Genomic DNA, 12,367 nt, shown 5'->3' on the forward strand with positions numbered 1-12,367 from the left:
AACAACTTGATGTTTTTTCACTTGTCTTCCGTCGAATGTGGTGTTTTAATGTCTCTTTTATCCTCTGTCAAAACAGAGGTGGATCCACCTGATGGCACGACGTGTTACCGACATTTTGAGACCACCCTTGTTTAGAGCCTCCGAGCTAGTTACGCCGTACGACCCCGTCTTGCTTTTCTCCTCCTTTCTGCTTCCAGTTTCCTGTCTCCCACACTTTCGCCTTTCCGTCTCTGCCTTTTTGAAAGTAGAACGGCCTTTCCCAGTGGGCAAGCTGGGTCCTTCTGCGGGCAAACAACTTCCGTACCTCCTCTTCGTGAGGCGTATGTACAGCCTGGCTGAGCAGCGACCTGGAACACCGACAGGGGCGTTTTCCACTTGTTTAAAGCACTTTTTTTGCTTTCGAGGACAGAAGGAAACGTGCTTTCACACTGTACACTCTCTTGTTCTTCCTCCATTTCCGCCTATTCCGGTATTACCCACCAGGTGTTCTTCCCCGTTTCCCTCCGCCGCGTGATTTTTCCGACTTTCGCCCGCCAGCGTGTTTCCACGCGCTCCAGCCGCTAACCCCCTGCCGCCACACAATGGCGCCCTGCGAGTCTTCTTCCGCTTCTCTTTCCTCTTCTTCCTCCTCTCCGTCTGCCGGTTTGCCTTCTGACGAAGGGGGGCGCGCACCGAAGCCTGTTTCTGTCGCTCGTTCCTCTGCATGTGGCGTCTCGAGCTCCTCGCCACCTGCCGTCGCCTTCACTGCGACGGCGTATTCAAAGATGGTCATGCATGCGGCTAAGCACACGCAAGACGCAGTGAACGGCGTGCTCCTCGGTCGACTGCTTCCTGCGAACGCAGGCGAAAGGGAACGAGACAAAGCGGATATTCAACAGCCTCACACCCTTCTGTGCGTCGACGCCGTTCCTCTCTTCCACTCGTTCATTCTGCCACCGATGATGACCTGTGCCTTCGAGCTGGTGAGTCCAGTCTCCGTTTCCAGTTGGCAGGAAGCGTTTCTCGATTTTTGCAAACGAGAGCCTCCGCGCTTCGAGATGCGGTGGTCCAGAAGGTCGAACCGAGGCCTTCTCGTGAACTGGGTTTCGATGGTTCTACCGGAATCACTGAGGCTATGACGCTCTGGTTTTGCTCTCGTAAGGCCATCGAAGCGTCCACGACCAGTTGCGCTTTTTTTCTCTCCTTTCGCCCGTCGATATCCCTCTCTCGTCTTCCTACGACCCAAGTCTCTCGTTGCTTAAGAACACTTGAGTCGCACATGCGCCAGGCCTCGAACCGAATGCGTCCTCCGTCGCGGCCTCTCTCCCCGTTGTTTTCTCCACTCTTCCCTACCGCGCCTCTCCACTTCCTTCCACTATCTCTGTCTCTGCGTCCGACGTCTCAGACGTTGAAATACCGTTCACGACGCCCCACCCGGCGGCCGTTTCTTTCCCTCGCCTCGCTTCCCCTGCATCTCTGTTCAGGCGCGCTCTCTGTCCTGAGAATCCTCTCCACTTCTCTGAAACCTCTCGTTGCCGCTGCGTACACGCCGCTCCTGCTGCCTTCTCACACCCATGCGACTCTGCCCTTCGATTTTCGTTACCTCCTCTCTGACCTCTCTGTTGTCGCTGCTGACGGCAGGTTGAGGAGCTGTGCGACGAGAGCACTCGTGAGTGTGCGCCCAAGGCAGACGGCGAGGACCGGCGGCGACTCGCAGGAGCGGAAAAGGGGAGAACGCGACGAGAGGGCAAGGCCGAACGAGAACACAGTGAAGGAGCTCTGCAAATCATTGGCTACTACCACTGCAACCTCGTGACGCCTGCCGTCGACGCTGTTCCCCAGCCTTCCACTGTGGCTGCGATGGCGGCGACAGCTGTCCATGCAAAGTATCCCCAGGCCATTCTGTGCATGGTGAGGTGACAGAGAAAGTTGCAGAATGCGAGCGAAGAATATCCCAAAAAGAGAGAGAAAAACCTGATGCTCTCATCTCTCTTTGGACACATGGAGACTTTATCCTTGTTGGTTTCCAGTGCCGGTATGCTTGCGCGTGCGTCGATGCTCTCTCTCTCTTTAGCATATATATATGTATGTACATGTATATATATGTATATATATGTATATATAAATGCATGCTGGTGTAGGCGTGCAATGCCGTCTGTGGACTTTGTTTGCGTGCATATGCACATCAGCTTTCTTATATGTATGCTAGCTGACCGATTGTTCGGTGTCCTGGCGATGTGTTTAGCGCGACACAACAGGCCGTTAGTGTGCGTCTGCATGTGGACGTTTCTCAATCTCTCATGCCTGTCCACATGCATTTATATATCTAGACATACATACATACATGTATATATATATATATATTTATATATATGGACATATATAGACAGTACATATGCTTATGCTTGAGTTTGGTGGCGTGGAATGAATTCGGTAGCTTGTGTGTGTTGTGTCTTTCGACTCACTTCACTTGAATTTGCTAGCGAGCTCTGGCTCTTCTCGCCACTGCAGTCTCTCCCACCGGCATATGCCGAGGTTCGGAGAGTGTCCGGCCAAGGTGCAGAGCGCGTTAAAGTCCGTTTTTTTCTCTTCTTCGCACATGCGCTTTTCCTGCACGCGTCGGCTTCCTGTGACTTTCGCAGCTTCACATGCGACGCCTGACGGCCGGCAGTCCAAAGACAGAAGCGGTGGAGGCGAGAGGAACAGCGGCGCATGCAGCCTGTGTGAGCACGCGATCGGGTCGCCAGAGTGCATGCAACAGAAACTGAAAGAGGCAACAGGACTCGCTTCCTCACTGTTCTACCTCGAGAGTTCCGTGGTGCAGCTGCATTGGTTTTCATTTCTGCAAGGGACAAGGGTGACGCGCTCATCTTCGACAGAGGCCGCACTGCTGCAACGTCGTAGTGACCTGACTGCGCAGAAGCTCGCCTTGTGTCTCGACGCCGTCTTCCTCTCCTGTCATTTACGGCTTTCTCCTCTGTCGAAGATCATTTGCTTTTTGAGACGGGGAACAGCCACATGCACTTGTCAAGAAGTTGTAAATGCTGAGAAAAAAAGGGAGCGGTGGAGCAGTGGAATCGCGCGTTCCCCTGCGTTCGCGTCTGCAGCCTAGGCGAACAGCAATTGAGTTGAAGTGATTTTCAACAAGAGAACTCGGATGGAGAGAAACATCTACAGAAGTCTGAGGCACATCCGATGATTCGAGGCAGAGACCTCTGATGTGGAACCGCAGATGAAAGAGTTGACGTTTGCCTCGTGTGCGTTTTTTTGAATCGTCTAGGTGTATCGCATGCAGAGCGAGAGGTGGCAGCTCCTCAAAGAGGCCGAGCAAGTGATGCTGACAGACGCTGCGAACTACGTCGCTCAAAGCGTCATTCGAGATGCAACGTAAGTCCTTTTTCTCGTCCTCTCTCCACTCAAGAACCATACCTGATGAGAGACGCTGTGTGCATGCGTCAAACGCCTTTCGACAGAGTCGTTTGCATGTCCAGCATGTCTTTTTAAAGGCGAGGGGAACGTCCAAGAGAGCTATGAGAGAAGGGAAAGGTCAGTATCTTTCTCTTGCCTTTCTCTTCCTTTCTCGCTCTTCGGGAGCTTCGCTTCTCCTTGGCAGTCTGCGCCGGCTTCCTCTGCGCGCGTTCTTGCGTTGTTTTTCGTTTTTCGCCTCTTTCCGTCGCTTTTCATTCTCGTCTTGTGCGTTCTTGCGTTGTTTTTCGTTTTTCGCCTCTTTCCGTCGCTTTTCATTCTCGTCTTGTTCCGGTTTCCTTTCTTTTCTTTCTCTGCTTCGCCTTGACAGATACATGAGTTTGACAGACATGGACGACCACCTCTACGATCCGACCCTCAGCCCGTCCAACCTGTCCCTCCTCACAGGATACGAGGAACTGGTAGCCACACACACAATACCACGCCCTCAAAATTAAAATCGACATAAAAACAGAAATCGCGCATGCAACAACCCACACAGGCAGGCCGCGCAGTCTCCTTTGCCATTGTATACAAATATTTATATACATATATGCATATATATATATATATATAGACATATACGTCTGTTGGTATACATGAATTAATGTATGGGGCGAAACATATATATATATATATATATATATATACGTAAAGAGAGACGTAGATCTTACGATGTATGCACAGACATACATCTATTTGGATACTGCTACACTATGTGTGTATAGACGTCTAGTTTTTTATTTTGTGCAGAAAACATGTTCGTTGCTGTGCTTTTCCTGTTTTCAGTTGGAGAAGGACAGAGAAGAGCTGCGGAATGCGGGCGTCAACATCAGCGACGAAGATGTCGGGCTCGCGGGACTTTCTGAGTGAAACTAAAAAAAGCGACTTTTTCTCCTCTCTGAAATCAACTGTCTCACTGCTTGCACCTGCCTCTGTCTCCTCTCTCGCGAAAAACAGCTCTCGCTTTGGTCTCCAGAAAAAATTCGCTTTTCTCTTCTTCTTTGCGGCCTTCCAACGCAGGGCAAGCGTCCCCGCAGCTTGCCAGCTTCTTCCTAATCGGACCGTCTCATTCAGGTCCCAGTGCGCTTGAAATGACAACAGGTTTTTCGGCGCTTTCTCAGCTTTCGTTGATTCAAATTCGTGAAAAGAACGAGTCTTCACAGTCGAGAGATACGCCTTCACACGCACACATTACACGTACACACACATATCCACATATCCACGTATGCATGTACACACATTTATTTATATATGTTTCCACATGCAGAATGGACATGCCCAGACACTTCATCACGCGCAAAAGAACAGAACTACGCAGGAGTAAAAAATAGATCGAAGTGCTCGTGGACAGGCAGACGCCGAAACACACGCGCCTATACACTGAAGGAGCTCGCGTCGGAACGAACAACACAGACAGAACCAACTGTCGGTGACGAAAAATCAAGCGTCTTGACCCATCACTGGAACAGCCGCCTATGCACATATATATATATATATATATATATATATACATATTCAGATTCCCGTATAGATCGATAAATAATATATATATATATATATATGTTTATATGTGTAAATATACGTCTCTGACTGTTGTGGCGAATTGCGTGTCGAAGCAGGTTTGACTATCCCCAAGTATCACAGACGTATCTTTTTCTGCGTTTTTTGTCGGCAAGAAAACGCCGGGCAGCGTCTGTGGAGAAGCCTCTCGAAGTCTCAAGAATTTCGACGAGGGTTTCCTCCACCTGGCTTGGCATAGGATGCGCTCGACCACAGATCAGCACGGCAGCGTCCGACTCGATTAGCAGTGAAGCGACCTAAAAAAAACAGGAGAAAAGAGTCACGGGAGAGGAATCCAGAACTCGCGCGCATCTTCAGCTGCGGTATAACTGCTCTCTTGAAGCCTTTTCGGCCAACGAAACGAGGAAACGCGACTGTAATCGGGCCGGTTGATCTTTTTTGGGCGAAGAATGTGCAGAGAGCGCCCCAGAGACAAACGGCCGGAGGAAAAACGCTGCGACAGTTTCAGAAGCGCAAAGGGCAGCGAGAGAAAGTCCAGTCTGCTTGAGCTGTGAGAGTAAACTTGCGCGGCAGTGCTCTACCGCCATGGCCTTCCGCGGACATGAATCTCAGCAATCACGTTGCCAACGTGGTCCGGAGTCCTCTCGACCCTCTGCGCAGCGAAACTGTGAAACGTCCACCTCAGAAAACAAAAGAAATACGGAGGAACCCCGACGGCGACGCGCATCAAGAAGGAACAAGGAGGGAGCGAAGACACTGCGAAGCCAGGAAGAGCGAAGACACTGCGAAGACTGCTGGAAAAATCAAAGAGAAGATCGAAGTGTGTGGCAAGTCTTCAGTGCCTGTAGGGCGGTAGGTCGGTACATTACTCCCCACACCTGCACATCCTCCCAAGTCCACTTGTTGCACCTGTTAAGGGATACAGAAGACCAGAAGGTAAGGTCTCTCTGTTTGCATAGAAAATCTGAAAGAGAGACGCGCCTCCCGCTGTGTAAAGGCGCGTTCGACGTCCCTACCTGGTCACGAGCTTCTTCCAGAAGATCCTGCACATAGATCTTCGTTTTGTCTCTGATGCGCCGAGCCGTCGAGCCCGCTGCACCTTCTGGCTCTGCGCCGAGGTGTCTGTACACCCCATCTCGCGAGAAAGCCACCCGGACGTCGAGCCAGGGCAAGAAGGTCTTCCACTCTTCTGCGAAAAGGAAGTCTGCGCGTTCATGCCGGAAGCCGAGGAACAACAAGTCCCTTTCGCTGTGTGTGGCGTCTCCGTCTTTCCTGCGGCCTGCCTTTTCACCGGAGAAACTCGAGACGGCCGCTCTCGTGTTCGCGTCGACTCTTTTCCCCGCCGATTCAGACAGCCAGGCTGCGTGGCGCTGCTGAATAAGCGAGCGAACCGGCGCGACGCCAGTCCCTGGAGAAATGAGAATCAAGCGCGTTTTCAAATCGAAGAAACTCGCTGGCAACTTCGACGCCTCAATTGAAAACGGCAACAACGAGCCGACCTGCGCATGCACAGGGGGAACACAGAGTCAACGCCGCATACGCAACGAACACCTGACAGTTTTTGCTTCCATTCCTCTCTTGTTTCCGCCGTCTGTCTTCCGTGTGTTGTCCTTCGTTGTCTTTGTCCTCTCTCTTTCTGTCATTCTCTGTCCTCCTTTCTGTCTCATCGTTCTCTTTCTCTCTCCTCTTCCTTCTCTCTTCTTCTTCTCGTCCTCTTCATTTGCTCTTTGCTCTGGATTTTCGTTCGCCGTGCGTCTGAGTTCTACCGGCCTCCTTGTCTCTGACGTCTCTCCTTTCAGTCGCGCTTCACGTACTGGCAACTCGGCGAGAAAAGAGGAGCAAATGCCGAGGCATCGGCGCAGAGAGACAGTCTCCGACTCGACGACGGAGAAGCAAATGTCCACCACCACGTCGTCCTGCGAGCTTTCCTCTCGGCTTTCCTCCGCCGAGACCAGGGTGTCCATAAACCGCGCGCGGCTCTCGGCGCTCAGCCACAGGAAGAGACCCGGCGCATGCATGCGCAGCAGGAACGGCGAGGCCATAAGCCAGCGAACGCCTTTCGCGTTCTGTGCTCGACTCGCGTCTCCCGCACAAGACACTAAGTTCTCTGTCTCTCTTGTTTCGTTCTGTCTCTTCTCTCTCTCCGTCTCTCCTCGACGTCGCTTGGACTCCTCTGAACGCGGAAGGAACACACAATTTGCGATCGAGTATTTCCGGCGCTGAATCAACGGCAAAGCACTGACAATGTCTGACAGCGGCGGTGAAGACAAAGAAGATGAAGCGGAAGAACCAGATGCAGAGGAAGAGGAGGAAGAAGAGGAGGCAGAAGAAGAGGAGGAATCTGAACCATTCTCAGGAGAGCTTCTGTCGGCGTTGCAGCAGAAGTCCCAGCAGACTTCGGCGATTGTGCGTCGTTCGTCTCGGCAGTAGGCACAGAATTCATCTTTCGCTTCCTGAAAACCAGAAAACACAAGAGAGACATCAGAATTTTTTTTCTCCGAAACCTCTCGTTCCCGAACCTCCGAGAAAGTTTCGCTCCCCGCCTCGAGTTCCCGACCGACCGGCCTCAAGGAACGCATTCGCACATCCCTCTTCCCTCCGGCTCGTTCCTCTCTTCTGCTTCGCTCTTTTTCTTCTTTCTTCTCTTCTGCTCTCCTCCGCGTTTCTATTTCTCATCTCCTTTGTTCTCTTCTGCTCTTTTCTGGGTCCTTACAAGAGATCGGGACGAAAGGAAGAGCAGTTTTTCCTTCAAGAGAGGGTGGGGAATCCAGGTCGCGAGGAGTTTGAGGAGAAACCGAGACGGCCTTCCAGACACGTCCACGACCTGCGTGAAGAGGTCCAGGGCCTTGACAACCACGTCTGTCTGTTGTTCGTGTCTTTTCTGATTTTCCTGCGCTTCTTCTGCTGTGTTTTCCCCCGTCTCTTCACGATGTTCTTCTCCCGTGAGGACGGCAGGCGCGTCGCCGCGGCGGAGCTGCAAGCGCGCATGCACGGGGAGATTCAGGGCATCCAGGAACGCGAGCGTGAGGCGTGGCGGTAGAAGCGGAGAAATCGAGCAAACGCTGCCGGGAGTAAAGAGCGTCTCTTCAACCTCATCGTCCGACGCGCTCTCTTCTTTCTCTTGCAAGGCTTGCCCACGAGACAAGGCAAGCGCCGCACGCATGCTGCGACGCGGGACCGCGAGCTGCACAGGAAAAGAAAGAAATCGTGAGACAGTCCAGGGAAGCGACAGGAAGAGAAGAGAGAGAACGAAGAAGGGGAGAGAGAAAGAGAAGAAGAAAGGAGAAAAAGCAGGGAACGAACGGGAGAGAGAATTTGACGAAGACGAATGACGAGCAAGAAGTCCATAACAGAGAAGCAGATGAGGTGCACGATGATGTACACAAAAAAGGGAGACAGAAACGGGGAGACGAGACTGGGGAAGAGAGAAGGAAAATGGAGACCAGGCGAGAGACGGACCGCTTTAGCGAGAAGTGGGGAGGGAACTGGGGGGAAAATGCAGGTTTTTGCAAAACAAAAAATGGGGTTACCTGAAGAAGATGGATTTTCTGGAAGTGCGAAACTGGCGTCAGTCGTTTGTTGGAAACGACACGGCCGAAGATGTCTGAGCCACGCTGCGGGCCATGTTCTCCGCGTTCCTCACAAATGCCTTTTTCGTAGATTTCTTTCATCAGCGGAGATGCAAGAAGAACGCCTTCTCTCTCTTCTTCTCTTTTCTGTCTCTCTTCTTCTCTCTTCGTCATGTTTTCTTCTTGCTTCTCCTCTCTCACGTCTCTGTTCTCGTCCGTTTCGTCTTTGTCGGGAAGCACGCGGACACTGTAGAGAGACGGCGGGAGCTGCTTGGCTTCAGAGAGAGAAGAAAAGGAAGAGGAAGAAGAAACGGAGAGAGAGGAAGACGGGGAGTAGAGAGAGACAAGGGAAGGGAGAAGACCCGATAACCAGGGATCGAATTCGCCCTCGTACCCGAAGTCGTGTTGGTCATCTCCTAAACCAATTCTGGACGCACCACGAAAAACAGAAAAGAATCGCTTTTCCCTGCGAAACCACTCTCTCTCACACATCAATGCATGAACATCGGCTCGTTATCTGCATTTATATATATATATATATATATATATATATAAAAGTTTATATATCCACATCTATGTCTGTGTATATAAGTATATGCATAAATGTATTAGGTAACGGAACATCTTCGTAAAACACACGTGGCGTGTGTAGGCATTCAGACACGCATATACACTTATATATATATACATATATTTATATAAATATATATAAATATATATAAATATATATAAATATATATAAAAACACACTAACACAGGAGTTGCATAAACAAGTGCGTGCCCGCTGGACGTGTGTAGGTAAATACGCCAGTAGGATTAGATCGGCGGAAGCCGGGGGTGTCCATACACCCCGCTGAAAGCTAGCTCGAAAGCCACCCTTGAAACAGAACGAACCTGTACACTTCCTGAGCACCCAGTTGCTTCAGACGCATCTGCAGCTTGCGAGCTGCAAAGTTGAACTGTTTGTACAGACGGTCGCCCAGGCCGAAGACGGCAAACCTGGAAAAAGAGTTAAAGAAACTGTCTCAATCGACGCGGTGCAACCGAACGCAAAAAGCATCGTCCCCTCTCCCCGAACTTCCCTTCCCCAGCGCGACCACGCAGAGAAGAACCTACGCAGACACATGCAGCGATCTCTCGACGGATAAACTGTCCTATATGGTTGTTGATCTACATTCGTACAAAGATGTATTCAAACAAATGTTGCCATGTGTGTTTCACATATCTACGTGTATAGACAGATAGTTGTCCAGTTGCAGTGTTGTTTATGCTTTATATATATATATATATATACATCTACACGAATATATATATATATATATATATCTATATATATATAGAGAGAGAGAGAGAGAAAGAGGTACTTTTGTTGTTTCTGTCTGATCGATGCAATATATATACACATATATATACATATCTATCTATCTATATATATATATATATATATATTTGGACGTATGAGTTGAAGTATTTGTGAGTGCGTGGTTCGGCGCTGTTGCTTCTCACTTTAGACTGGAGAGGAAGTCAGACGGGAGCGACGCCTTCAGCAAAAGCCGCCAGAATTTCTGCGCATTCTCTGGCATTTCGCCGTAGCCTGCAGAAAGACGGACAGCGAGAAAAGGTAGAAGGGAACTTCTGTCGCGCTCCTCTTGCACTCGCAGACGCTACACCCCCGAAACACACCTGAAGCAGCCGAGAAGAGTCTCATACGCATACGTAATATAGACACCATTGCAACACTGACAGGCATATATCCCTGTATCGACCTATCCATGTAGCCAGCTGTATGAATTTAAGTAACACTGTATGCAGTTACACACATATATATACACATATAAATATCCATACATGTCTATTGATATGTGTATGCATGTATAAATTTATAGACGTAAGGGTGCCTCAAGATGCCTTCCTACACCCTGATGTAGATACACAAGGACGTCTTCACGTGTGTGGGTGCGAATCATCGACGTTTTTCGATTTTTTTGTGTCGGTGGAAGTCTGCGTCACCTGTCGTCGAGACGACGAACACCACTACGGCTTCTTCTCTCTGGACAAATGCAGCGGAACTCAGGGGATTCGCCTCCACTGGGGACGGCGCCGTGGAGGCCGAGCAGCGGCGAAGCGCGGGGAGAAGAAGAAGCAGGTCGTCGACTCTGACGACTGCAGGCGGAGGGAAAGAAGAAGACGAAGTAGAAGACGAAGACGTCTTGTGTCCGGCCTTGTCTTTCCACAGAAGAAGGAGCTCTCGTCCGAGGTCGCGCGCCGCCTCTGCCGCAGTGCCTGTCTGGCTTGCAAATGCTACGTAGAGAGGAGCCGAGCAAGAAACAGAAGAAGAGGAAGGAGAGAAAAAAGAGAGAGGAGAAGGAGAAGAAAGAGCAGGAGCTGGAAGAGAGGCAGAGGAAGGAGACGAGGACGAGAACAGAGGAGGGGAAGACGAAGAGGAAGGAGACGGAGAGCCGGAAGAGACGAGAGAAACATAAGTGTCACGAGGGGAAGGCAAGAGATTTGACTCGCCTGGCTTGTTCGCGTTTTCTTCTTCTTTTTGATCTTGAAACATTTCCTCCGCGGGGACTTGCCCGGCTTCGACTCCAGAGGCATGCGCGGAGTCGCGCTTCCCTGTGCGGCGGCCTCTTCGTCGAGCAGCCATTTTTGCAAAGACAGCAGTCCGAGTGTACGCAGGAAGAAGGAAGGAGCGGGCAGTGCGCAAGCGTCAACGCGTTGAGGCAGGAAGGGAGCGAGGCAAGGAAGAGAGAGGAAGCAGAAGAAATCACTGGAGACACAAACGCCTGGAAGAGGGAGAGGCGAAGAAAGACGGAGAAAAAAGAGAAACGGAGAGAATCAGCTCAGGGAGACGAAGGAAGTTGAGAAGTGAGCTCCCGCGCGCATGCAGTCAAACACCTCCGTCGCCACGCATCCACTTGCTCCTCGACTTCCTCCGCAATCGCCGCTGCCCTGCGGCCCTCTAGAGGCGCTTCAGGACTCCTGGGAGAAGTTGACGGAGAGACAGGAGAGGAAGAGTCGAGGGAAGAGAGGAAGCTTCGATACGCGTCGAGGCGTTGGTTGCAGCGGTTTGCACAGCTCGAGCACGAAGAGGCGAATGAAGCGAGAGACGAGAGGACAGCGTGTTTTTCGTCTGCAGCTGGAGAGAGAGAAGAAAGAAACGCAAAGAGATCTTCTCGAGTCGCTGGACGAAGGGCGTCAAACGGATGGGCCGGAGGAGACGAAGAGGTCGGCGCGGACGCCTTCGAAGGCCGCGGGAGAAGAGCAGGAAAAAGAAGCGAAGAAGAGAAGAAAGATGGCGGGGAAGACGCGACTCGCGAAGAGCCTTCTTCAGGACCCATGGTGGGCAGAGCAGTCCGAGCAAGACAACGGTGCGCTGCAGAAATCGTCGAGGAAAAAAAGACGAGAGTTGGAGGCGCTCGCGCGCAGCTGTACGTAACCCTGGCGACCAACAGAGCGCGGCGCGAGAGACTCTTGGCGGCACCTGGAGAAACGAACGAGCAGAACGAAGACGAGGAACGAAGAGAGAAACTCCTGCCGGCGATCGTTCACTCGCCGTCCACACTGCAAAGTGTGAGGGAAAAAACTGCATGCGCAAAAATCGACATTTGGCACTGTGCTTGGCGCGTGTTGGAGGTGAACCTGAGGAAGGAATCTTTTCAGAGACTCAGGGCGCATGCGCATGCACAAGCCAAGGAAAAAATCGAAAACAGACGGAGACGCGTGCTCTCTGTGGAGAGAGACACGGGGATGAGGCGGGCGAGGGTGACCGCCGTTGCATGCACAATGTGGAAGGAGGACGAGAAAGAAGAAGTGGAGAACAAAAA

General features: G+C 51.2%; 3 protein-coding genes across 3 annotated transcripts; 1 reads left to right on the plus strand and 2 right to left on the minus strand.

The window, feature by feature from the left end:
- Positions 1 to 4,927, plus strand: TGME49_249310 (hypothetical protein). The gene is made up of 6 exons (XM_018780890.1): positions 1 to 962; positions 1,621 to 1,890; positions 2,622 to 2,702; positions 3,260 to 3,366; positions 3,776 to 3,866; positions 4,234 to 4,927. The coding sequence occupies exons 1-6, from the start codon at positions 582 to 584 to the stop codon at positions 4,315 to 4,317; spliced, it is 1,014 nt and encodes a 337-aa protein (XP_018635028.1). The 5' UTR covers positions 1 to 581; the 3' UTR covers positions 4,318 to 4,927.
- A 145-nt stretch (positions 4,928 to 5,072) lies between these two features.
- Positions 5,073 to 11,187, minus strand: TGME49_249320 (flavodoxin domain-containing protein; the record flags this gene model as incomplete). Its single annotated transcript, XM_002367225.1, has 8 exons — positions 5,073 to 5,264; positions 5,985 to 6,467; positions 6,783 to 7,421; positions 7,682 to 8,152; positions 8,499 to 8,964; positions 9,432 to 9,536; positions 10,044 to 10,131; positions 10,548 to 11,187. The coding sequence occupies 8 exons, from the start codon at positions 11,185 to 11,187 to the stop codon at positions 5,073 to 5,075; spliced, it is 3,084 nt and encodes a 1,027-aa protein (XP_002367266.1).
- A 196-nt stretch (positions 11,188 to 11,383) lies between these two features.
- TGME49_249325 (hypothetical protein) lies at positions 11,384 to 11,881 on the minus strand (the record flags this gene model as incomplete). The annotated part of the gene is made up of 1 exon (XM_018780891.1): positions 11,384 to 11,881. The coding sequence occupies one exon, from the start codon at positions 11,879 to 11,881 to the stop codon at positions 11,384 to 11,386; it is 498 nt and encodes a 165-aa protein (XP_018635029.1).
- Between the last annotated feature and the right edge of the window lie 486 nt (positions 11,882 to 12,367).

Source organism: Toxoplasma gondii, chromosome XII (genome assembly GCF_000006565.2).
Source record: "Toxoplasma gondii ME49 chromosome XII, whole genome shotgun sequence".
Classification (NCBI taxonomy): domain Eukaryota; phylum Apicomplexa; class Conoidasida; order Eucoccidiorida; family Sarcocystidae; genus Toxoplasma; species Toxoplasma gondii.

Bases quoted from the DNA above. Each gene is read 5' to 3' on its own strand.
- TGME49_249310 (XM_018780890.1), top strand. From the start codon at position 582: ATGGCGCCCTGCGAGTCTTCTTCCGCTTCTCTTTCCTCTTCTTCCTCC. The intron at 1,891-2,621 runs GTGAGGTGACAG...TGACTTTCGCAG, and splicing joins CCCAGGCCATTCTGTGCATG to CTTCACATGCGACGCCTGAC. The intron at 3,367-3,775 runs GTAAGTCCTTTT...TCGCCTTGACAG, and splicing joins AGCGTCATTCGAGATGCAAC to ATACATGAGTTTGACAGACA.